Consider the following 25,039-nt stretch of genomic DNA (forward strand, 5'->3'; position numbering starts at 1 on the left):
CACACACACACACACACACACACGCGCTCCGTCTCCCTGCTTGCTGCATGTGCCGGCGGGCTCTCCTCCCACTCGTCCCATGCTGGATGCGCAGCGTGGCCGCGCCGAGATCCCACCCGTGACGGACGAGCCATGGACGGTGCGGGCAGCCGCTGCAAGATCGTGGTGGTCGGGGACACGCAGTGTGGCAAGACGGCGCTGCTGCATGTGTTCGCCAAGGACTGCTACCCAGAGGTGCGTTTCAGGGGGTCCGGAGGCCGTCGGAACTCACAGCAGGTTTCCACCACCTGTGAGGGACAGAGAGGATCGAGGCAGGGTTGGAAGCTGGGAGTGGAGACATTTGAATGGCCAGACAGTTCACTTATAGTAGCAGCAGTGACTTTAAAAGTTTAAAGATGGTGTGACATTTATTTTATACTCAGTCATATTCAGTCATTTTCAGTCTTGTCTGTGTGTCTACTGCATCATGACAAAGACTTGACGTGTGTGAGTGATGATGGTGAAGAACACCGGGTGCCTCCTGAGCGGCTACCTTTTTTTTTTTTTTTTGAATGAATTTTATTGATGGAATTTGAATTTTATTCATTCATCTGTTTGCTTGGTATTTCTTTCATTTCCAGAACTACGTGCCGACGGTATTTGAGAACTACACGGCCAGCTTTGAGATAGACAAGCACCGCATCGAGCTCAATATGTGGGACACGTCAGGTAAGAAGAGGCGACATCGCTCGCCCTCCCTCCCTACCTCCCTCCCTCGCTCTCCAGCCTCGTTCTCTTGTCTCTGGGAAACTTCTTTTCCCAGCATGCATCTGTGTGACAGCGCGCTCTAACCCTGTCAACACGGACGTCTTTTATTTTTAGCTTTACGACTGTTGTCTTTGGGGAATAAAAAAAAAAAGAAACTTCAGTGCCAGTCATGTCTCCCGCTGCTTTACGTTTGCATTCCTTCCCCGTCCTGTCCTGTCCGCTCTGTGTGTGTGTGTGTGTGTGTGTGTGTTGGTGTGTGTGTGTGGCTCTCCCCAGCCTCTGACCTCAGGTCAGGGCGGCTGCAGGGGAAGATGAGCAGCGGCAGCGTGGATAATGTAGACAGGATGTGCCTGAAGGGACCTGGAACTGCTGTGACTGTCCATCAGACTTTGAGGGATTTTTAGCCGTTTTCTCACACAAGGCATCACCGCGGCATCACACACACACACACACACACACACAGACACACACACTTGCTTTCAGACGGCCTTCCCCACACATTTCTCTCCTCACATGCAGCCAGTCGGGTTTTATTTCTGTCTCGAAACTTGTTCAGACGTTTGTTTAAGAGCTTACACAGCTGGCCACAACTGCCTCTTACCTGCTGTCTGCCTCTCAAAGACATCCATTCATTTAAAAACCGGCCTTTATGCCTCCAGGTTTATTGAGCAGCGGCTGAGCTGCGAGTGGCAGGGGGAAAGTGAGCTTACGAGAAAAAGAAAGGGAGTGACCGAAAGTCTGGAGGTGTTATAAAAACGTTGAGTTTTGAAGGAGCGGGGAGGAACAGCCGCGCGGTGACGTCAACCTGCAAAAAACTTGTTGCTCCGCATTTGGAGCAGAGTCACCCGGAGGGAAACAAACTGACTGTGTGGGTTGTGGTGTTCCTGGCTGGCTTCAGGAGGAGCTTCTGGTCGTCAGGCAGCCAGGTAGAAAGAGAAAAAAACATTTTTTGTCAGCGTGGATGGACTCCTTCTCGCCGAGCGGCAGCTCGGCGTCTCGTCTCGTCGTCTCGCTGCTGACAGTCGGGGACGAGTCCGACGGCTGTGTGTGATCCTTCCCGGGGGAATTCCTTCGTCTATAATAAACATTCCCAAAACGAGTGATGGGAGCACTCTTTTTTATTTTTACATGCTTTTTTTTTTTTTTTTTCCTCCAAATGCCATCCAGCCAGTCAGCGGTGGAATGTTGTTTTTTCCTTGGCCTTCGTGCTGACCTGCCGAGTAAATTTTAGCTTGTCAGTCGGGGGGGTGGGGGGTCGGCGTCCTCGAGGCCTCCCTGGGAAAGGAGGGCGGGGTGAGGGGCGGGGGAGGGGTCACTCTTAAGTGGAGTTGCTTATCTCACTCGGCAGTTGGTGGCTAATGACGTTGTGGGAGTGCTTTTCGCTGCCTCCTGACTTGAAGAAGCTGTAAAGCACCTCGGGCAGTTTCACCTTCTAATCCCGAGGCAGGTGCCGCCCACCGCAGCGCCGCCATGACGTCACCCGGCCCTCAAGGCAAACCAACCAGTGCGTGTGTGTAATCAGGAAGGAGTGTTTGCGAGTGTGTGTGTTTTGGTCGGTGTTGTGCCGGTGCCATTATCCACTCATTCAAAGCAAACACAGATGTTCATATTTTCTCTCAACAAGCAAAATAATTGGCTCGCACTGGGATGAAAACAGCAAAATAAAGCAGCTTTCATCTGAAGAAAACAACAACAACAACAACAACAACAACAAGGTCTCCGCTTGTTTCCTCCCTCCTGCTGCCTCTCCTCCTCTCTGGTTCAGTGCCGGGCCCCCAGTGGCGGTCGGACCTTCCGTCCGCTTAATTCCAGACTGGGATTGCTAATCGGGATCATGGCGGCCGAGGAGAAAAAAGGGGGACTTAGTGGTGATTTGTGTTCTGGGTGTGTAAACACTGATCCCGTGGCTGCTTCGCTGGCTTTATCGACAGCGTCGACCTTCCCGGGGACGGAGGAGGAGAAAAAATTTACTCTCGTGTGACCCGAGACGTCCTCTGTGCTGAGACTTTGTCTCGTTGTTTGAACGTCCGGTTAACTCGGCTCGCCGTCTCGTCCAGGGGCTCTCGGTGAGGTCGCAGCTGCAGCCGGGGGGGGGGGGGGGGTTTCTGTTGCTCACCAAAACAGGAAGCTGCCAGCATGAACTGTAAACACCGGCGGCTCCGATGAGGTCGTTGTTGACTCATTAATAGAAGAGCAGAGGAGAAGACAGGAGGGTTTTTCCTCTGCTGGCGACTGAGGGAACGAGCTTAGCTGGAAGCTAACACCACGTCTGCACTGGGTACCAGACAAGGAAGAAGAAAGCAGAAAGCGTAAATAGCCCCCCCTCCCTCCATCCCTCTGCGTGTTTGTCACACCTCTTCCTGTTGGCCAGGTCGCCCTTAACAGTTTCATATCCTGTTTCATATCCGCAGGTTTGCTTTCTTGGACCCGCTGTCGCCGCTGATTAACAAGCATTTGATTTTTTCCGTCCTCCTTCCTTCACCCGCAACTTTCAGCCTCTTCTCACAGAATCTCGCCGGCCTTTTAATTGCCGGTGAGCTCTGCCCGCTGTTGTCGGCTGCATGGGTTCACAAAGCATTATTGATCGCCGTCCGAGGCTGTGTTTAAAAAAAAAAAGCAAGCACAAAAAAGCAGCTTTTGTTTGGCCCTGGCCGGTGTGTTTAGGTGTCTGCTGCCACTAAACATGCTGCTGGCGTTCCCGGCCTCAGCGAGGTGCGAGCCGTCCATTGATCAGTTCCAACCGGTTAATCCTGCCTCTTCCTCGAGGCTGCTGGGCCGGAACACGGCCGGGATGTTTGTGAACACGCGGCCTTCTGGCTGCTGGGAAGCGGAGCGGGCGACCCTGCTTGTTTTTTATCTGGACTTTTTCAATCGATGGCAATGCGACCGATGAATGGAGTTTAAATGAGGAAAGAAAGCAGAGAAAATGAGCGCGCTGAGGGCGTGCACGTGAGCGGTAAAGGAGGCGTCTGCTTGGTCCTAATGGCCGGGGGAGGCAGCTCGGTGGTCAGGATGTCAGCGGGGCCTCGTGATAACTGCTCTGAGGGCCATCAGCGATTAGCGCCGACTCTCTCGGGGCTCATTGGTAGTCAGCCAGTCTGGGTTCTTTCCTCCCTCCCTCAGCCCTCACTCACTTCCCCCCCCCCCCCACACGCCGGAGGCACTCATGCACCGGTCCTCTCTTCTCTTCCCAATATGGTTATCGGCGCCTGAGAAAGACTCTCCTCTCACAGCGCCGTCACGCTAATACGGCGCTTAGAGGTGAGCGTGCTGCTGCTTCTGAGGAGTCCGAGAGCCTGGACGGAGGAGGCTGTTCTTCAGCAAACTTTCTTCACTTGCAGTCCACTCACGTATCTTCCTCCTCCTCCTCCCCTCCTCATCCTCCTCCTCCTGCTGCTGCTGCTGCTGCTGCTCTGAAGTCTGACCTGCTTTTTCGCACCGCGACCGGAACTCTTACATTCTTCTAAAGCACGCTGCCGTGCGCTTTCCACCCTGTTCTTTTTTTTTTTTTTTTTTACCCTTTGCTGACATGTTAACAGTTGTGCTCACTGCGAACGTCCTCTCTTCAAGGGTCAGTTCTCGTCGTTTTCCACTCAGATGTGAACAGAATCCGTGCAAAATGAACACGGGAACATTTGAAAAGTAGCCGTTGCTGAGCAGTGGAGGATTTTTGTTGTTGTATTTTTGTGTTTGTTTCTCGGTTTCCTTCATTAGTCCCCATTGTGCACGACAACAGCACGTGCAAAAAGCTTTTATGAAGCGGCTGCGTTTTGAAGCACCATTGTGCCGCTCAGCCAGTGATCGAGAGCCCCCCCCCCCAAAAGAAAATAAACGCACCTATTTATCTGAAATGAGCTCCTTCAACAAAAATTGCAGCTTTTGTTGGCTTCCGAGCTGCTTTTGTCTCCCTGCACAAGTCGGGAACGTCACGTGGAGAGCCCCCTCCTTCCCTAAACACGCCTCCCCTTGGTTTTCGTAACGTCTGGTTTGTGTTTGTGACAAAGCCGACTCGTGTTTTTCTCCCCAGTCGCAGGTGCGATTGTTTTCCTTCCTTCTGTAGCGACTGCGGCAGCGATGCTACGGCTGTGGAAACGCGCCAAGCCCAGCGCCGGCGCTCCCAGCTCTCCCAGAATTCCCTGTGCCTGCCTGCCTGCCTGCCTGCCTGCGCGCTCTTTAAACACTCCACATTCTCGGCGGGCCGGAGCAGCGGAGCATCCTGAGGCCTGCGAACACACACTTTCTGCTTGATTAAACTTTAATGGGGAGCGAGTGAGAAGCGCCGCCACAAAGCAGAAATAAAAACCAACAATCCGATACCCCCCCCCCCCCGCCCCCCCGACCCCCTCCCTCCCCTCTGCCATTAGAACCTGAATGGGCCGTGCGGATTGGCAGTAACCTCATCGGCTCTGGGCTTCTTCCACTCAGCAATATTAGACTCGGCGTTCGATGATTCAAATGCTCAGGTTCCGTTTGCCCGTGTGGGATTGAGGCGGAACTTCCGTCTCTGGCTGCCATCAACACAGCTGTGGCTGTTTTAGGTGACGACATCCATTTTTTCCCTCCAGCGTGTGTTGCCTCGCAGGTTCTTCCTCATCTTTCACCCTCAAGGCAATAACCGCCTCAACGCATCCTGTGTCTTTTGGTTTTTTTGATGATGCGTAAGAGGCTGGAAGGCTGGGAGGGGGCGTGGCGGAACACTGCGTCTGAACATAACTCCTGATCAACCTGATTGATGAGTTTCTACTTTCACCTTTCTGCATTTTCTGTTCTTTTTGATGACGGAGAACAGGGTTCTTGTTGATTCTTTAACAGTGTCTTTGAGCTCCTAGACTTTCAAATGCAAAGCACTTCATCCCAGCAGTACAACAGTTGGGAGATTTTTCCTCATAGCGCCACCTTCAGTTGGGCTTTCATCGTAGACCTAAATGTTGGTAAGCACATGTCCGGGCATGTTCGGTTTATCTGTTTGCTGAGCGATGCACAAACGGCTCAAACGGTTTCTTTGCGCCATGTGACTCATGAGGAGAGGAATTTGGAAAACGCAGCGGCACGCTAATGCTGATTCGCTCACCGGCTAAAAATAAATCAAACCTTGTGCCGGCTACTGTATCTCCACTCTTGGGGGCAGGAATGCCTGTGATGGTATTTTTGGACGGTGGTTCTCTGGTGGAGTTTGGAGATGAGTCTGCAGCTGCTAATCCCAGGGATTACAGCTAATAGTCTGCACTGAGTTTTAGAAATCGGCGACAGCAGGAAGTGTGACAGCGGTGGTTACAGATGGTCACCGCGTGACTCAGAACTGGTTCTGTTCCCCACTGACGTCACTCAGCTCTCAATCCTGTAAGTCATCGATCTCGCCGAGCGATGGCACCAGCAGGTGGTCGAAATTTCCCATTGATTTATTTTTCTGAATATAAGGAATTAGCTTGTTTTGCTGTGGCGGCCTCATGCTTCAGGAGCTGCTGAGGAGATCCGTGTGGACGCTGCATCTCTGGAAGGAATCTTTCCTTTGAATGAAAAACAGGAAGCAGCTCTGGTGGCTTTCTGACCCGACTCTCCACCGACTTGGGCCAAGAACTCGGCGAAGCACTGAGACCACACAAGACCGGTGACCTACGATGCTATGCTACCAGAGTCTCTCTCTCTCTCTCTCTCTCTCTCTCTCTCTCTCTCTCTCTCTCCTTCGTGACACACACACAAGAGGACACGGTGTGTTTCTATTTTGCCTTTTTTTGTGCTGGTGTCTCGGGACAGAAAACATTTTGATTGGAAGAGTTTTTCCCCCTCAGTGACTCTCAAGAATGGATGAGAGAATGTCGAATGCCATTTTTCAGCGATAACAGAAACTCGCATTTCTGCGGCTCATGGAACAAATTCTGCCCGTCGCCTCGGAGACGGGTGGCACAGAAGTAAATAACTGTAATTATTCCAGCATCAGAGAAACAAAGTGTCCCTCTTCAGACGTCTCCTCCCCTCTTCTTCTCTCCTCCCAAATTGCCCTCAACTTGCAGGAGGACTCTGCTTTAGGGGTGCTGATCCGTGCCAGTACGTCTCGTGGTGGTGCAAGGGCGGGCCAGGCCTGACCAGGCCAGGCCAGGTCAGGCCAGGCTGGGCTGCCTCGGGCCGGGCAGCTGTGCCCCGTCCTCAGCGCTCCGGCCACCCCCTTAGATCGTCGCACAAAAAGAGGTCAACGAGCTGCGAGAGGAGACGGCGGCCGAAATGCTAACAGTAGCCCGAGGAGAGGATGAAGAAGCTGGCCTCTGTCCCCCCCCCCGCCCCGGCTCAGGCTCCTCATCGCCTCCCATCTCTGATAGCTCATTAGTCAGGGTGGCTGCTGGAGCGCCGTGTTAAGCGAGGAGGGTGGGCAGGAGCGCAGCGTGAAAGCCAGCCAGCCTCGCTGATGGGAACACACAGGCTGTAATTACCACGCCGGGGTATCTGCTCTCCTCGGTGACACACACACACACACACACACACACACACACACACACACAAAGGCGCAGGGTACCACAAAAGCTGGCCGCCGCCGTTTATCCTGTTTTTACATGCGTGCTAAATGTCCCGAGCATCCCACATGTCCACCCACCCATAAACAATCGCACAGCATCTACTTTGTGCCCATCCAGGGGCCACTGTGTAGAGGAGCCGCCACTGATACGGACACACACACACATGCATGCACGCACACACACACACACACACACACACACTCCCCCTCCTCCCAGCTCTGGTGCTTGGTCCTCCCAGCGCTGAGCTGAAGCCCAGGGCTCTAATCTGCTTAAACAGCAACTGTGTCCACAGCAGCTGGAACTTTCTATTTCGGAAACAAGTTAAATTGATATCACGAGCTACTCCACGCGATTGGCTGACTGGTGCTGGGGGGTGGGGGGGCAAGGGAGGGGCTGCCTGTGCACTTCTTGCGTCCCTGCGTTCAAGCCAGTGTGATGCCCAGTGATGCATTCAGGGGACGAGGTCCCCTGTCTTCGTGTTTGATGTGCCGCCCGGGAACAGGACCAAGTTCTCACCATGACTAATGGCGAGCGAAAAGGGCGAAATGGGGATATTAAAGTGTTTTGTTGCTGAGTGTAAAGAAGGACGACAAAAGGTGCCGGACGCTGCGAGTGGATTTGCAGCGAGGACGTGCAGTGCTGACGCTCAGGGACGATGACGTGCAGAGAAAATAGCATCACGCAGTGCGGCTCTAACAAGCTGTACTGCGTTTACCATTTAATATCATAACTTGTTGAATAATAGAAGGAAAAAAGCAATGTACCATCACTGTGGTTAAATAGTGAAAGGCTGATGCTTTCATGTCATGCCTTTAAACACAAGGCAAAGACAGAAACAAAACCGATTTAAAAGTAAAATACGGACGCATGGCGCAGCAGAGATGCGCTTGGGCCCTTGTGCTGGAATTCCAACAGCTCTGACCTCTGACCCTGCACATTGTGTCCCAGCTGACCAGAAGCGTAACGGGAGGTGGGGGGGTGTGTGAAGGGTCGGAGCCGGCGCACAATGAGCCGGGACAGCGGAACAGCTGCCGCGTCCAATCAGAGTGTCGGATAGAAATGTGTGTGTGTGTGTGTGTGTGTGTGTGTGTGTGTGTTTGTCTCTGTGTGTGTGGGAGTAGATTGAGGAGCTGAAACAGAAGGAGGCCAGAGATGGAGAAAAGGTACATCTGTGCTACTGCGACCCCTGTGACCTTGCATGTAGGGCTCGGTGTCGGGGCCGAGGTCCTGCTGCTGGCACCCTGGGGAGCTGAGGTGCAGGGCGGCGGCTGCTGCTGCTGCTGCTGCTGCTGCTGCTACTGCTGCAGCAGACACAGATGCTAACTGCGCCACGCTGCTCTCCTCCTCCTCTTACATCTAATTAACCCTGCTGGGATTCCTAACGCGGCAGCTCCATCTGCCCTGCTAATAGAAAGAGGAAGCCTTCCGGAACCGTGTGACCGCCGTCACTATTGACCGGAAGTAACGTGAGCTGCGATCCCAATGAACCCCAAGTAGGAAGTTATTGATTTGCTAAATGAAGCCATTTGCAAGGGCACTGGGAACTTGAGGAGCTTTGCGGCTGGAGGATGGTTTTTTTTTTTCCAAATTCGTGTTTTATGGAATTTAACAGGAGCCAGACAGCCTCTCCTCTCTGATGTATGAAAGAGTGAGTTCAGGGTTCTGTTGCACAAACAACTGAACCGAGTTGTACTGATTCATCGACAGGGGTAAATGCAGTGACAGGGTAAAAGCAGTGAACATTGTTTGTTCTTTGGCATTTTTAGCAAAGTCGCCTTCTGTTTTTCTTCAGCCGTGTCATTGGCTGAGCAAAAGCCACCGGTCAGCGGCGTGCACACACGCCAGGTAAAACTTTAGTGGTGGAAAACCTCCGAGTTGGAGTGGAAACCCACTCAGCGAGCGGCTCTCTCTCTCCCTCCCTCTCTCTCTCTCTCTCTCCCGGTGGCTTTGATCAGCCTACTTCAAACGCACTCGGCCGACTGCTGGCCCTGCGGCTCCAGGAGTGAGCAAAGCTCCGCCCCCTGCCGACGCCGCTGCCTCCTCGGGAGCAGAACCTCGGACAGAACTCGTCTGTCCGCATCCTGAGCGGGCGTGAGGCGATGCAGTGAGAGAGGCTGCTGTTAAGCCCCGCCCCCTGGCCGTCAATCAACCAACCAACGTCACCTGCACCTGCACCCATTTATGGATGACTTTCCTCGTTTATAAACAAGGTTCAACATTTGCATCTGACAGAGACGTGTTCTGACGTGGCAACACGCGTCCTTGTCCTTGTTCCTGATTTTCTCGGATCAGATGTAGAAGCTGCTGCCAGCGTGACTGCCACGGTTTTAATCAAAGTCTTGGGAGCGGCAGTGCAAGTGCTTGCGAGACAGAGCGAAGGACGCAGGGGGACAATGTTTTTCCAATGAAAGGGAGCAATTTGAATATGCTCTGTATGTGTGTGTGTGTGTGTGTGTGTGTGTGTGTGTGTGAGAGATAGAGAGGAAGCAGAACATAACTCATTGTGACACGCCAATCACCCACTGCTGGTCAAAGAATTAGCAGGTATCTCGACTCGGCAGAAAAGGTTCTGGCAATTGTTCCGGCCCTTGAAAGTCGAGGACCCTTTAAAACCAGCCGCCGCTGCCATTTTATCATCCTGGACGGCCTAATGGAGCTGGATTAAACGGGCAGCCGGCTCGTCCACGGCCGCCATTTGAAGTTCAGGCCAAATGTTTTTTTTCCCCCAGCAGCCTTCAAACTTGTGTGGTTTGCAGGATTTTTTTTTTACCCAACCACAGAAGGTTTTTTCTCGGAGCTGCGATACGACTGCTCAGGATCGTTGATTCTCATGCCTGGAGAAAGTCGCTCGGCACAATGTGCATTGCACAATGTAGGTTCAGGTTGTGGGTTTTTGTTGAGTCAGAGCCAGCTGCGTTGTTTGCTCAAGGAGTCGATTATTCCTGTCATCAAGCTTTCCCAGCAAGACGTTTCTGCTGCTGCGTGGAGATCTGGAGGTGGATAAGGTGGATACACAACCCTCCCACTGCAGGTCTCCTGGTTGACCACAGTTGTGCGTTGTTGAGCCCAACGGTTCAGGATCCAGGCGACTCCCTCAGTGGACCTGACAGTCGACTCTGAGTGTGGAGGACTCTGTTCCTTTAAACACAGACCCGACTTGCAATCAAAGGCCACAAACATCAACACTTGGCCTGTGGAAGCCTGCTGGTGTTTCACTGTCTTGGTTGTATTCTGCCAAGGTGCTGCAGGCCAATTCTAACCAGAAGTTGAGGAGTGGAGCTTTGCAAACCCAGGCCGGGTCAGAACACATCCTCCCGCCTGGAAAACACTTATAGACGTTTCAGTTTAAACAGCGGCAAATAAAGACTTGGATTCCTTTGTGCTGGGAAAACCAGAGCAAGCCGGGGGTCCGTCACTGGAGGTCAACAATCTGGCGTGTGGAGCTTTTAACAAGCTCTGGGCTGCGTTTCTTTTGCTTTAAAAAAAAAAAAAGTGTTATTTGGGGGGAATTCCACTGGAAATACGGCGGCGCTGCTGCTGCCTTGAGGAGCCAGTTGTGGTGTGAAGACGCACAGAGGGCGAGGAGACGCAGAGGAGCAAGATATTCACAGCTGTGCGTGCGCGCGCACACACACACCACACACACACACACACCACACACACACCACACACAGAGGGTCTGAGTTGTTTTTGCTCTCAGAGGGAATCAAGAGCGTCGGTCGCGCCTGAAGTCGCGTCTCAGCGCGAATAAACACCGAGGCGGAGATGTGAGCGGCTTTTTTTTTTCATATTCAGAAAAGTGACGCGCTGGAGGAGCAGCAGGAGGCAGCTGCAGCGATCAAACAGGCCTGGAGGTAGAATGTTTGTGGGACGTCTCCACAAATCGACTGCTTCGAGGAGACCAGCAGCGAAAAGAGGCTCCGCGCCCTTCAAACGCCACCACCTGCCCCCCCCGCCGGCGGGCTTTGATCGATATCCCGCCCGTCGGTCGGCCGATCCATCCGTCCGTCCGTCCGTCCCGTGTTTATAAGGCTGCAGATGTGGAAGGTTAATGGCCACTTAACCCTGCGTCACCTTCGCTGTCCTGGCCGCTCGCCGACGCTTCGGGAAAAACCCTGTTACAGCCGACTTCAATGAATGAAGAAATATCGTCCAGGTTTCGTGCAGCAGCGGCAGCAGCGGCAGCAGCAGCAGCAGCAGCAGCAACAGCAACAGCAGCGGCAGCAGCTTCCTGTGGCTCCGCCTCTTAATCCTGGAACAACACGAGCCGTTTACACGCACAGATGACCGAGGGTTCCTCGGATGAGCCGCCGCTGCTTTTTCCCGTTACACGAACTCAGCGAGGAAGCAACCGCTTAAGCCTCGGACGAAGCCGCTGATGTTGCATCATTACAGGATTACATTAATGAGTTCCAGGACGCTCCGAGCGCTTCAGGCTGTTTGCAAAAAACCATCTGCTGCTACTGCCGCCCGCCCTGGCAGGCCGGCCGAACCCAAAACACGTCACTTGCCTCGATCTCACGGGTGTATTGACAAGATCCTGCAGCGACGGCGGTGGCTGCGGCTCCTGTAATTGAGGGGATGTGAGTGGGCGGAGCTTCACTGTGGCCCAGACCTGCAAATCGTCTGCTGGAAGTCGAGCAGAAATCACTGCGACAGCCAAAACAAGTCGCTGAGATACAAAACAAGTCGCTGAGATACAAAACAAGCACCGACGACGCGACATGGGGCTTTTCCTTGTTTCCTGCGAGTGTCCTCTGCACTGGCCGACGCCCCTCCACACGGTCACATTTGCAGGCAGGTCTCTGTGTCTCTGTGTCGGAGTTGCTTGGTTGACTTTGCCTGCTGCTTGTGCAGCTGCTTCCAGGGACTTACTTGAATTGTTTGTGGAGGGTCAGCAGTGTTTGTGAAGTCACCAACAGGTGGTCACGACTACTAATATTCCCCTGGGAATCTTTTCTTCAGATAAACGTTCCGTTCCCCCCCCCCCCTGCCCCAACCCCCCCCAGAAAAAACACCTGCTGCTCTAAACTTCCTCAGTTTTCCTGCGGCAGAATCCAGCTCCAGTCTTCCAGCTCGTCTGGCCTGCAGCGTCAGACGTCAGTTGTGTTTTTTGCGCTCAGCTCATTTGCTTACACTCGCACAACAAAGGCGGCTGTGTCTTGTTGAGCCGGACAGAGCGTGAGGTCAGCGGAGCTCCGCCCCCTCCTGGCTTTATGTCTGATGGAGATGTTTCTCTCCTCCTCCTCCTTCTTCTTCTTCTCCTTCTTCTTCTCTCCTTTTCAGACGCGTCTAATCATCAATGCGCCAGAGTCATTAGCCTGCGCGACCCTCTCCCTCTCCCTCTCCCCCCTCTCCTGCCCCTCCCCACACCACTCGCCCCTCCTCCCCCCTCCTGCTCCTTCCTCGCTCCCTTTCAGGGCCTCACAATGAAGCCATTTGCATCCCTCCAGGTTGCTACGATACTCGGCCGCGGCGACGCAAAATGTTTTGCCACTTGCTTTGAAGGTGGACTTGGAGGAGGAGAAACAGCCGCAGGTGGGGGAGAAAAGAAGACGTAGTGTGTGTGCGCGTGTGCGTGTGTCCATGTGTGTGTGCGGTTGTTTTCATTTGTCTCGGGGCGTTGTGTGGCGGTCGGCGTGCTGTCGTGTAGCACGGCGTCGCTGCTTTTGCAGGGCAGATTTTCCAGCTCGACGATCCTGCTGGTTGGCTGTTGACTCCCCCCCCCCCCCCCCCCACCCCCCCTTCTCCCCCCTCCTCGCCATATGTGTGCGAAACGCACCAGAGAGTCGGCGGGATGACGGTTTCTCCTCACTCACTTGTTTGCTTTATTTTTTTTGCCAAGCGACGGAACAGAAAAAAGAAAAGGAAAGAAAGAAGAAATCGCCCGAAGCACTCGAGTGCTTCTGTTACACAAGGTGCTGATGTCACGCGGTTTCCTGAGGAACGCACCAGGTGATGACCCAGCGAGGAGACAGAGAGACAGACAGGCAGGCAGGCAGGCAGGCAGACAGACAGACAGACAGGCAGGTAGAAAGGCAGGCAGACAGACAGACAGACAGATAGGCAGGCAGGCAGGCAGGCAGACAGACAGACAGACAGGCAGGTAGAAAGGCAGGCAGACAGACAGACAGACAGACAGACAGATAGGCAAACAGGCAGGCAGGCAGACAGACAGATAGGCAGACAGACAGACAGATAGGCAGGCAGGCAGACAGACAGACAGATAGGCAGGCAGGCAGACAGATAGGCAGACAGACAGACAGATAGGCAGGCAGGCAGGCAGACAGACAGATAGGCAGGCAGGCAGACAGATAGGCAGGCAGACAGACAGACAGATAGGCAAACAGGCAGGCAGGCAGACAGACAGACAGACAGACAGATAGGCAGGCAGACAGACAGACAGATAGGCAGACAGGCAGATAGGCAGACAGACAGACAGACAGATAGGCAGGCAGGCAGGCAGGCAGGCAGGCAGACAGACAGACAGACAGGCAGGCAGGCAGGCAGGCAGGCAGGCAGGCAGACAGACGGTCCCCAGGGACCAGAGTCAGTCTGCAGCAGCCAAATCAAACCCTGAACCCTCCAGTCAGTCTCGTAGTTGATGCGCCGCTGCCTCCACATCCTCTGGGATATTTCTGGCCTTTGATGGAGACGTGCGCTGTCGCTGCCGACAAACCCCTCAACCCCCCCCCCCCACCTCCATCACCCCTTCAGCACAGCGGCTTAGCACTAATTAGCCCTGTGGAAATAAAGGCAGAAATCCCTCCTCCTCCTCCTGCTCCATGAGCCATGGCTGGTGCTAAATCAGGCTAATGCTAATGCCAAAGGAAGGGAGGGGGGTGTGTGTGTGTGTGTGTGTGTGGGGCGGGGGGGTGTTTTATGCCTGTCCTTGGCGCTGTGTGGCGGGTAGCCGCGCTTCCTTGCCAGGCGAGATGGTTTTTAGTGCCTCTTTGCCAGGCCGTGCCCCCCCCACCCACACACACACACAACCCCCCCTCCACCCTCCACCCGCCGCCCTGCTGCCACATCCATCTCGTCCTGCCTCCGCCTGAAATTCAATTGACCTTTTGTTCCACCTCCGTGTGAACGGTGCGCCGGCCACCTCCACCAGTCCGTCCAGGGCCTTCATTACTTTTCCCCAAAAACACTCACTGCCTCCCTGCCTCCTCCTCCTCCTCCCGCTGCTCCTCCCCCCGCTGCTCCTCCACCCGGCCGGTCATCCGTCTTCAGGAGCCCCACGATGTGAGAAATCCACTTTACAAAAACTTTATTACAAATATACGTCGCTGAAAATGAAGAAAATCCATCTTTTGCTTCTTCTGCTTTCTCCACTGTCCACTGGCTGAACAAAGCCTCAGTTTTAGCAGGTGGCTGTAAACAGAGGGCTAAATATGCCGCATTCTGGAGGTGTGTCATTGTCCTGTTTTGATAATCCGCCTGTGAAGCCTTTGAAAACGGGTGTAATGTGGGATCTTTGATCTCCTTGTCGGCTTCTTCATCGGTAGCTTGACCCGCCTCGTCTTCAGGCCTCTCCGCCCGTCGCCACTTCAGAGGACTCTTTGTTTCTTCTGACTTTACCAAAGTGCTGAGAAAGCGATGACGCCGTCGCAATCAAGCCCCTTTGCGGCCTTGAGCCGCCAATCATCCTGATCGCTGGGATGGGCAAATTGATCCCAGCGGCCTCGTTCCTCTCCCTAATTACATCTTCCGTCAAATGAAAAAAAGAGATGAAGAAAGACAAACATGGCTGTCGCTGTCTAATTCCCCGGACTCCGCCTCGTCTCCCGTCACTCCGATCATTAAATCCGCTCCGCACCTCTCCAACCTCACCCACGCTGGGTTCCTCCCCCTGTCTGGGCTCCTCCCCCCTCGCCGACAACCTCTGCACAGGTCTGCTGCACCGCGATACATATTAAAGACGACTTCAGCAGCTCCAGCACCTCAAGTGTGACCGCCACCAATCAGAACTCGCCGCTGCTGACTGGTGATTTTGTGTGTGTGTGCGTGTGTGTTTGTGTGTCAATCCTGCTTTCTCAGCAGTGAGCAGGAGGCTGAAGGTGAATTAAAAAAAAGGTTCTAAAAGTTGCCGGTGAAGGAATTTGTTCAAATCTTTTCTTCTTGGTACTTGAGGGATTAACCCACCGTCGTTCAGAGTTTATTTGAATGAAATCACCTCTGGCTGCAAAGTTAGGAAGATGTTTGATGAAACAACCCCGAGTGGTTGCTGTATCAGCCAAGTGCATGTCAGCAAATTGTAAGTGTGCCACACGAATGCAAGACTACTGAAGCGAAAGCTGTGCTGACGCTCCCACTGCTGGCTAAAGAAGAATCGTTTCAATTGTTAACAGCCAATGAGGTATTAATGGGTTGAGAGACGCACCGATGTCGCCACTTACTGATACAGATCGTTAACGTCTCGGCCTTTTACACACAGAGCAGTCATTCCTGCAGCCAAGCATGAGGCTGCGCGATAAAGCTGACGTCTCAATGTGCAGAATGTGATTATTGAAGAGCCTCACGTCCACATTCCTCCCTCACGAGCCGTCCTCTCTGCAAGTGCTATTAAACTCTGAGTCACACACACACACACACACACACACACACACACACACACACACACACACTCTGCTTGTGAACCTGATGTGGTGTGAGGAGTCTTTCCTCTGACTTGGCTGCACAAAAGGCATCAATCTTTAACATTGCAGCCTGTTGCATTGTGGGTGGGCGGTGGGAGGCTGGAAGAGGGGTGAGCGTGGGGCAGCCGACCGCATGATGAAGGGTCGGCGGGCCGCGTGCAGCTATTGTCGCCGTCACTATTCACCATGAACAGAGAGTGAATGCAGCTACGCTCAAACAAGTTTTGATTGGCTGCGGCTTCCTCCTCCTGCTCGTCCGCACGCGTGCACATCATCTGCATTTATCATCGGCGTGACCTCAAACCGGCGTCCGTTCACACCGCGCGATTATTCTCGCGCACGCTCCGAGGCCGTGAGAGCACATCCACCCAACCTGGCGGCCGCTTCGGTGGCGTTGCCATCGAAACCCGGAGCTTCCACTTCGCCCACAACCGCAGCCGCGGGGAAAAATCCCTCATATTGCTTTTTCCTTTTACAAGGCACGTAATGAGATGTGGTGGAGCCGTGTGACCGGTGGCTTGTGAAAAGTACAGAGGCGCCACTCTGCCTTCACATTTGATCAAGAGCATAAGAGTGGAAAAGCGGAAAGGTGGCGAAAGCCGTTTCAGTCGATAATGTGCGACTTTTATCGCGGCGGAAAAAAATAAAAAGCTAGCGAGACGAGAAGAGTGATGAGGCCCCTGAGCAGTAAGGAGCTCAACCTTTAGTCTGGCCTTTGCGCTGGCATTTGTTGCCGCTTAACAATGATAATGGATTCGGCCGCCGCCGCTGCTCAGCAAAATAAAATTCACTCTGGGCCGTGTTTGCTTTCCTGTCAGGACAAAGCGAGGCCGTGCAGGAGCCTGAGACACAAATACAACATCAACAGGAGCGCTAGACTCAATCAAACAGAAACAAAGAACTGAACTCGACCTCACCATGATTGTTACAACGTCTCCGTGCTGCAGGTGTGACCTGAATCCAGTCCGGCAGAGACGACAGGCTGTTTTTCTTTCCTGTCATTTCTTTCAAACCAACTTCCTTCCACTCTCACTGCATCCATATCAGCGAGAAAAGCACAAAGGATCATGGGTACAATGCAGAAGTTAATGGGAACTGTGGTTCCTGTTCCCACTGTCTGTTTTACTGGGACTAAATATCATTCGTATGTCCACAATGACACCCACAAACACACAAAAACGAGCCCACGAGGGTTTAGATTGTTTGCATCAGCATCTTAATGGGGCTTGTGTGTGTAAGTTCACATCTGCCTTAACGACCTTCAGATCGGCAGGACGTGCTCCTCCCGGGGCGGCCATGCCATATGGCTGGGAAGAAGGCGGCTGGAGCACACAGAGGAATTCCCTGGAAGACGCTGTGACCTCACCGCCATATGTTGCTGTGTCCTCAGGTTCCTCCTACTACGACAACGTGAGGCCGCTGGCTTACCCCGACTCGGACGCCGTGCTCATCTGCTTCGACATCAGCCGCCCGGAGACTCTGGACAGCGTCATCAAGAAGGTGAGAGCGTTCTTAGTTTGTTTTGATTTGAAACTGCTCCGGGGCCTTAGTGGATGGAGACTTTCTCTCCATCAGCATCTTTATGGAGGCTCGGCAGCTTGCTTTTTCACGCCTCGACAGGCCGAGAGCGGCTCCTTCCTTTATCTCGCCAGAGTGTCTGCGGATACTTGACCCTGCCCACATCCTCGGGGGCGAGATGAAGGAAGGAGAAGCTGCCTCGGGGGAATATCAGATAGGAACAGATTAGCCACGAATTCCAGAATTAAAGCATCCGTAGCTCACATTTGAATTTTCTGCAGGCACACAGGGGCAAAGAAAAACGGCAAAAGAAAAAAAAGAAAAAGCCCGTCAGATATTTGCGCAGCTCAGCGTCTCCAGATGGTGGCAGCGCAGGGCGGGGCTGCGGCCGAGCTGCCGTCACGCCCGGCTGGAGGGTCTTTGAGGGCGACACTTTCAAAGTGCGGCTTGTGGTCACGGACGTGTTTTCACGCTCTGTGGCAGCGGCTATTATCACGCTGGAGGCGGCCGCGCTTCACGCCCTGTTTTCCCTGTCGGCGGTCGCCCATCTTGAAGCCATGTGTGCGACGCTCGTCTCTGAACAGCGGGTTCCCACGGGTGCCGCGACACAACTCACCTTCTCTCACCACTCTTGTTTCAAAAAAAAAAAAAAAAAACTCAACTCAAGCTTGGGCGCACTCTATCAACACAGAGCAGCGCTTTCGATTTTCCCATGAATCCTTTGGGGCGGGAGGGAGGGAGGAGTTGCCTTGACCTCTGACCCCTGCAAGCTATCACCCTGCTAATCTCCAGGGCTCGGGGCTGCATGGAAGAAGCTTCCAGAGTGAGGCTCTTGACCTCTGGGCGCAAGCAGCGACAGGCAGGGAGCTTCGTGGACGACAGCACAGAGGAGAAAACAATCAGAGCTGCTGATTGGATGTGAGTGGCAGAACAGGGATGGGCTTTAAAGGTCAAAGGTTGCGTCTTTAAGTGTGAAGAAACCCCCCCCGCGCCGCCGCCCCGCACATGGGGTTTATTCAAGTTGTACAAATGACGACGTGCAGCCGCTCAACCTTTTCCAGACGCAGTCACACAACACACAGAGTGATGTGTTGAAGAGTTCCCAGTCAAAACCCTGCAGGTTGGTTCCTGCAGCCACCAGATTCAAGACCGGCACCAATCACATCGTGGCATTTTCATCCGGGGGCTCAACGTGGTTTTAGGATTTAATCTCACGGTGGAACATCAAACGGCGCGGCCGAATATAAAGTAATAGGATGTGCATTTATTAAGGTGATGCGCCGCGAGCTGAATGGTGAAAGCGTTTTAATTAGCGCAGACGATTGTTCTTTTGATTTATTTTAAGAGTTAATGCAACAAAAAAAAAAAAAATCACTTCCCCGATGTTTTCTAATCACAGTCCATGTCCCCCAGAGCCTGTCTGTCAGATGTTTCAGAAAGTGTGTGATAAAAAAAAGGAAAACCTGGTTTCAGCTGAAAGCAGCAGCCTGTGTGTCGGCGAGGGGCTGCAAACAGAGGGCTAATAATGGTGCTTTATCGCTCCGCCAGTGTCTCACATTGGAGGGAAAACTTGACTCAGCCGGTTCCTGTGTTTTTCTTTTTCTTTTTCTATGCATGTCAGCTTCAAAGCAGGGCAGCCGGATAACGCCATTAATGTGGGCTCCAAAAAAAAAATCACTGGAATTTAATTATGACTTCATCCGATTAGGAAGTGAGGCTGTGATGTAATTAGGACGCCCACCGCTGGCTCAGCACGCACGAGTCTAAACCGGCGTGACACAACAGATACTTAAAATAAATGAAGATGTTTGAACTCTTTCAAGGTCTTCCATGTCACAGAGTCTGCCATGGAAGCAGAACTTCCTTTGTTTCAAGCTTCAAGACTTCAAGACTTCAAGAAGCAGCGGCTTCAGTGCATTTTTTCACTCACTGGGTCGTCTCCTCCCTGTTTGCGCAGTGGCAGGGCGAGACGCAGGAGTTCTGCCCCAACGCCAAAGTGGTGCTGGTGGGCTGCAAGCTGGACATGAGGACGGACGTGGCAACGCTGAGGGAGCTGTCCAAGCAGCGGCTCATCCCCGTCACCCACGAGCAGGTGAGCAGCAGAGAAACCCCACGGCGAGAAGGGAAGAGCTTTGGGTGGGTGGGTGTTGGGGTGGGGCTGGGTGGGAGATGGGGGGGGGGGGGGGGGGGGGTGAGAGCTGGTACCTCGAGGGAGGGGAGGGGAGAAAACAAGGAGAGAGAGAGAAAAAAAAAAAGGATGATTCTGTTTGAAAGCCGACTGTGTGGTGATTAACTACGATTCCTCCCACCTTGGATCAACACTGCTGTGATGAAATCCCACAGGAAGTGTGTGTGTGTGTGTGTGTGTGTGTGTGTGTGTACATTGGGGAGGAGTTGTTGGTTCTGACAGCGTTCCGGCTGACGAGCTGGTTCCTCGGCTCTGTTGACAGAAGGACTGGTTGGGGAGGGAACACCAGCATGACCTGATGCAGCACTGGGAATACATCACATGTGCAGGAAGTTGATTTCTTTTTTTTTTTTTCCTTTTGCACTTTCCGGAAGCAGCATCTGGTAAAAGGGGGGATTTTGAAGGAAGGTTTGCAGACCTTAGAGCTCGGTGAACAGCGCAAGGCTTCCTATTGGTGCAAACGGTGAGGCTTGACACGATGTCACCAACTCCATCCAGAGGGAAAACTGTTCAGGGGCTGACCTTTGACCTTCAGTTGCAATCATACCGACCACACTGCAGCAGTAGCAGTCTCTTTGCAGGCTTGCAGCAGCTTCTCTGTCTCGGCTCTCGGCTGTTTCTCCTTCTCATCTCACTTTCCGGCCGTCTAAAAAATTATTCACATTGGTAAATTTCCCAAGAACGGCGTGCGTGAATTCCGATGGGAATGTGTGGAGTCAAGCTCTTTGAGAGTTTCCGAGGTGGAAAAAAAAAGAAAAAATGATAATGAAGGAGGGACGGCTTCTACTGGCTGCTGCCATCGTTCCTAGCCCAGGGGTCGTGCCCACCAGCCCCACTGTAAATCTGTGCATTTCAATCAGCCTGCAGCTGGTTTTTTGACTTTGTAGGATGTGCACACACTCACACGCACGTACACACACACACTGAAACAAAAAAAGCGGAGGGGCTTCTAAACCGGCGCGGCAAACAAAAAGCCCTCAAAACAAAAGAGCCCTTTAAATATATTTTAGTGCGCCGTCCAAGAGCTCTCTGGGGGCTGAAAGCACTCAGCTGCCCCTAAAAAAAAGAGAGAAAAAGAGACATTGACGCACAGTTCATGTAAATAGGAAGTGTAAACAATAGATGGGGCGCTGCGGCGCGGTGGAGCGAGCTGAGGTGACACAGCCGGGGACCGTCGCCCGCTTCCCGAGAGGCGACGACGACAACTGAGACCGGAAAAGTCTGCGTGACGCCTCCTCGTCCCGCTGCTAATCTCAGAACTCCGGGAGCTCTTCCGCTCAGCGCCGCAGCGTCTCCTGCTCCAACACTCTCCTCCACTCTGCATCACCAGGAGGACTTCTTCTTACAAGAAAAAAAAATAAAACAACTCCACCAACAAGCCCCTCTTTGTTTTAGGGAACGTACCAGCTGCCTCTCATCAGTTCCAATTTTGTTCTATTTATTTTTTTCCAATGCATCGATCCTGCTCGGATTCAGTCGAAGCTCCGGGTCGAATCAGGAAAGGCAGATTAAATTTGTCCCTGATATCATCTCAGCCCTTCAATCTGCGGCCTTAATTAATTGGCTGTACGGTAACGTCACAGCAGGGCTAATCTCTGGGCGATGGAGGCGGAGCATCTCACCCCCTCCCCACACACACACACCCAGCGGTCTCTGTTGCTCGCCAGCTTCGACCTGATAGCGATCTGAATTATTCATGCCTGGGCTAAAGGGACCTCATTCGTCTCTGGATTGTGCACGTCCAGTCTTTTGCTCAGCCAGATCAGAATCTTTTGTCTCCAGTCCCGATGCCTCTTTGAAGAGGGACTTTATCAAAGACTCTGATTCCCTGCCTGATTGGGATGCACATTGATTGATGTGGGCGTGGCTTGGTTATTTCACTGCTGCTGATGTTGGTAGGGCTTCGATCTCCACTGGAAAACACCACATGTATTTCATATTTCCAGTGGAAGTCCTGGAATAGCCGAAGTATCAGCTGAAGCTGAAATATCAGCAACTAGATGCTGTTTTCTTGCAGACTTCAGTTGTGCCTGCCTGTATGTATTTTCTTCCTGTGACTTTCTTCTTTCCCATCAGATTCTTTCCCCTCGTTCCTGTTTTTTCTTCAAACACAATATATGCAGCTGCAGCCAGCTGACAAGATGAATCATCCTCCAACATTATTAGTTTCTATTTTTTCTTTTTTACTGCAGTCACATTTGATCAGACGACTATCAGCGATATCACATGTCATTAAAAATCCGCAGCGTGATCCCGTGTTCTGGATGAGTCATTCTGTGTGCGTTTGGAAAACCAATCAGTTCGTTTTGTTCTTTGTTGGCCAAAATCAGTTATGTGTGAAGTAACGAGGTGAAAGCATGAGGTACATTTCACATACAGAGAACCAGCGGCTGCGAAGGCGCAATAATAGTCGCAATGAATGTGAGGAATATTGTTCTTTTTTCTCCTCTTATGTGATTCAGCCGTGCGGCGCCTTGAAGTGGGGTCAAATCTCATTTCTGTAACAAGAGAGAGCACACGTTTGTTTTGTCACGGTCAGGAATTCTGTCATAACAGGAGGAAAAAAAAACATTCCAAGAAATAAAGGAGGTCGGAATGCGTCGCTGTGGATGATTTCTCCTCCTCTTTCCTTCTAACGTCTCCGTCTCCTACTTGCAGGGCACCACGATAGCGCGGCAGGTTGGGGCTGTGGCCTACGTGGAGTGCACCTCCAAGGTGTCAGAGAACAGCGTCCGCGACGTCTTCCACGTCACCACGCTGGCGTCGATGCGGCAGCCGCTCAAGCCGCAGCTCAAGCGCAGCAGTTCCCGCAGAGGCCTGAAGAGGGTGTCGCAGCTGCCCCTGCCCCCGCTGCCGGGTCGGACTGAGCAAATGGACCAGGCGCCGGCGCTGCGCAAGGGCCGAGCCAAGAGCTGCGTGCTCATGTAGAGACCCTGCAGAAGAGAGCCAATATATAATGTGTACATACCTTGACGGAGAAATATATCAGAGGAAGTCTATTTATTGTTTTTTTTCCTCCCAACCTCGTTTTTTTTTGCACTGCAGAGGGATGAGATTGGACGACATCTAGCGCTGTGAAGAAAAGGAGATGCTTTGGATTTTTTTTTTTAATTCCCCATTTTTTCCCCCTGTCGTTGGCTGTTGTTTATATTTTCTAAGCTGTTTACATCTTTGTGCGGACATAATGACAAAGTGGAAGAAGCCTCTGGAGCACCGGGAGCACCAGGAGCACTGTGAGACTGTGGAGGAAGTGCCATCAAGTCGCTGGCATTAAAGAGGAAGCCGTTTCCTGAGCCGTCTCCAACAGGGGGCGCTGCGACGTCGGTGGGAAACGGTTGCCATGTCCGAGAGCAGGAACCGCAGCTCCTAGCTGCACTACGGACGGTTTCGTGTCTTCAGAGTTCGTCGAACAGACGATTCGGTTGAAAAAAAATATGTTGCTCACATGTAGCCAGTCGCACAATTGGCATAATACGTGCCAGCCAATCACAGGCCGTCGTCTGTCTCCTGTAGGGCGGGCTCTCTGTTTACGTCCAACGCTCGGCTCCTCTGATTGGCCGCACGTCCATCCAATAGTGTGACGGAGGCAGTTTTCCCTGCGTCCTAAAACAAGCTAATAATAATAATAATGAGGTGAACATGCTTGGAAGCCCACACAGGCACTAATGTTTGTGTGCAAGTGTTGTGCCATATTCCACCAGAGGAGGCGCCACTTGGCCAAACCTCCGTAGCGTCGCTTTGAGTGAAGCCTGAAGGGGATTCATTCCACTGATCACCATCCGAAACAATCAGAGCTGAAAATGAGATTTTGTAAAGTCGTGTGCTGCCGTGCGTGTGAACGTTACTACCACAAGTGCATTCTGGGATGGGGGTCGGGTGGGGGGTTAAGAGTCACAAAATACTTTATTTTGCTCAGCTATTACTTTTTTTTTTTTTTTCATCGGCTCAGCTGTGTCTGTTTGATTTGCAGAAGTATTAAACGCTGTTGTCGCTATTTTAAAAGATGTTTCTTTGTGGAAAATAAAGTGGTAGAAATGTTTTTCTGGTGCTGGTTTTTGTCGCCGTCTCACTCGGGACAAAGCGACGTGCAAGGCGGCGCCGCGACAGCTGCAGCGGGAGCGGCGAGTGAAGTTCAACACGTCGCTGTTACAGAGCCCCAACGTAATTATCTGGAGGGAATCAGCCTTTCATCTCTGCTTGCGACGCCGTCGGGCCTCGAAACGGAAAAAAGGAAACGGCTGAAAGATGAAAAAGTGCCCTTTTCCAGCGCTAATGTCAGCATTGTGCTGTCGCGACGCCTCACGAGTCAAACACCAGCGGAACCGCCAGAGGAATGAGTCAGTCTCTCTAGGTAATGTGTGCTGTGCAGAGCTCTCTGCTGGAAAAACTCAAATTGAACTGCAATGCAGCAGCAGCAGCGGCGGCGGCGGCGGCGGCGGCGGTTGAGGAGCTCCTGTAGTCTTTTAAAATGAGCGACTGGCTGGAGGCGTTTTGAAGTCCAGTCCGTCCTGTAATATGTGAGATTTTCTGTCCTTGAGAGATCAATTTAGGGCCGAGCTGTCAAAAGTGGTTATTTTCCCGAGGCGGCTCCCATTGAGAGAGTCAGGCAGGCCGCCGGCCTCGGAGTCGACGTTCACTTGAAGAGAGCCTGAGTGTTTGTGGGTGATGACAGACAGGCGCTCGTACTCCAGAATGTCAGAATGTTTCTACTCGAGGCAGCGCCATCGGACTGAAGGTCCGCTGAGAGGTTTTCTCGTCGGCTCGGGTCATATTTACAGCCGTTACGGTGGATTTAATGCGGAGTCGAGTCCAGACAGTAACCAGTGTGAGTGGCTGCAGCGGGGCGGAAACGCACTTCAGCCTGGCTTACCGTCTCTCTGCGTCGTGCAGCTACTTTGTCAAACACCTGGACGGAGTCACAGCAGCTGCTGTAGCGGCGGCGGCACAGCGGAGGAACAACGCAGCAGCTACAACAGAGGAAAGAAAATGGAATTAGGTTGTGCACATCAAGTTGGACTGTGAGATGAGCGCTGTGAGATGATACAGTTAAGACGTGGCGGAAACTGCTGCACGTGTTCCCAAAAAGGTGAATTTAAATGGCCCAAGTCGGAAAAGATGGTGCAACTTTTGGCCCGAAAGGGTTTGGGAAATAATCATCTTGAAGCTGAGGTGATTCTTCTGAGTCCAGACATTCCTGCTTAACATCCTGCAACCAACCAGAGTGATAGATTGGAGACGGTCTCTGGAATACTGGTCGTGCAGCCCAACAGAAGAAGAGAGTGAAAATATATACTGCTGCCTTTATGTCAGCTACAAATATCAAACAAAAGTTATTTATCTTTTATCTAAATCAAATCCTTCCATTTTTTTTCCTCCTCTTGAATGTTTCGAGATTGTTTCTTGGTGTTTCTCAACTGCACGTGTTGGAATGATGAGGA

The 25,039-nt window shown here is 52.5% G+C and overlaps 1 protein-coding gene across 1 annotated transcript; it reads left to right on the forward strand.

The window, feature by feature from the left end:
* On the forward strand, window positions 1–24,833 carry rnd2 (Rho family GTPase 2). Its single transcript, XM_076038674.1, has 5 exons — window positions 1–234; window positions 621–708; window positions 17,286–17,395; window positions 19,371–19,505; window positions 22,260–24,833. Exons 1-5 carry the CDS (start codon window positions 133–135, stop codon window positions 22,527–22,529), a joined length of 705 nt encoding a protein of 234 aa, XP_075894789.1. The 5' UTR covers window positions 1–132; the 3' UTR covers window positions 22,530–24,833.
* Window positions 24,834–25,039: the final 206 nt, after the last annotated feature.

This window comes from Nelusetta ayraudi, unplaced genomic scaffold (assembly GCF_046127955.1).
Source record: "Nelusetta ayraudi isolate G7.1 ecotype Tasmania unplaced genomic scaffold, CSIRO-AGI_Nayr_v1 ptg000057l, whole genome shotgun sequence".
In the NCBI taxonomy this organism is placed as follows: domain Eukaryota; kingdom Metazoa; phylum Chordata; class Actinopteri; order Tetraodontiformes; family Monacanthidae; genus Nelusetta; species Nelusetta ayraudi.

Coding starts and splice junctions, on each gene's coding strand:
- rnd2 (XM_076038674.1), top strand. CDS start 133: ATGGACGGTGCGGGCAGCCGCTGCAAGATCGTGGTGGTCGGGGACACG. Junction 17,396..19,370: donor TGGACAGCGTCATCAAGAAG/GTGAGAGCGTTC, acceptor CTGTTTGCGCAG/TGGCAGGGCGAGACGCAGGA. Junction 19,506..22,259: donor TCCCCGTCACCCACGAGCAG/GTGAGCAGCAGA, acceptor TCCTACTTGCAG/GGCACCACGATAGCGCGGCA.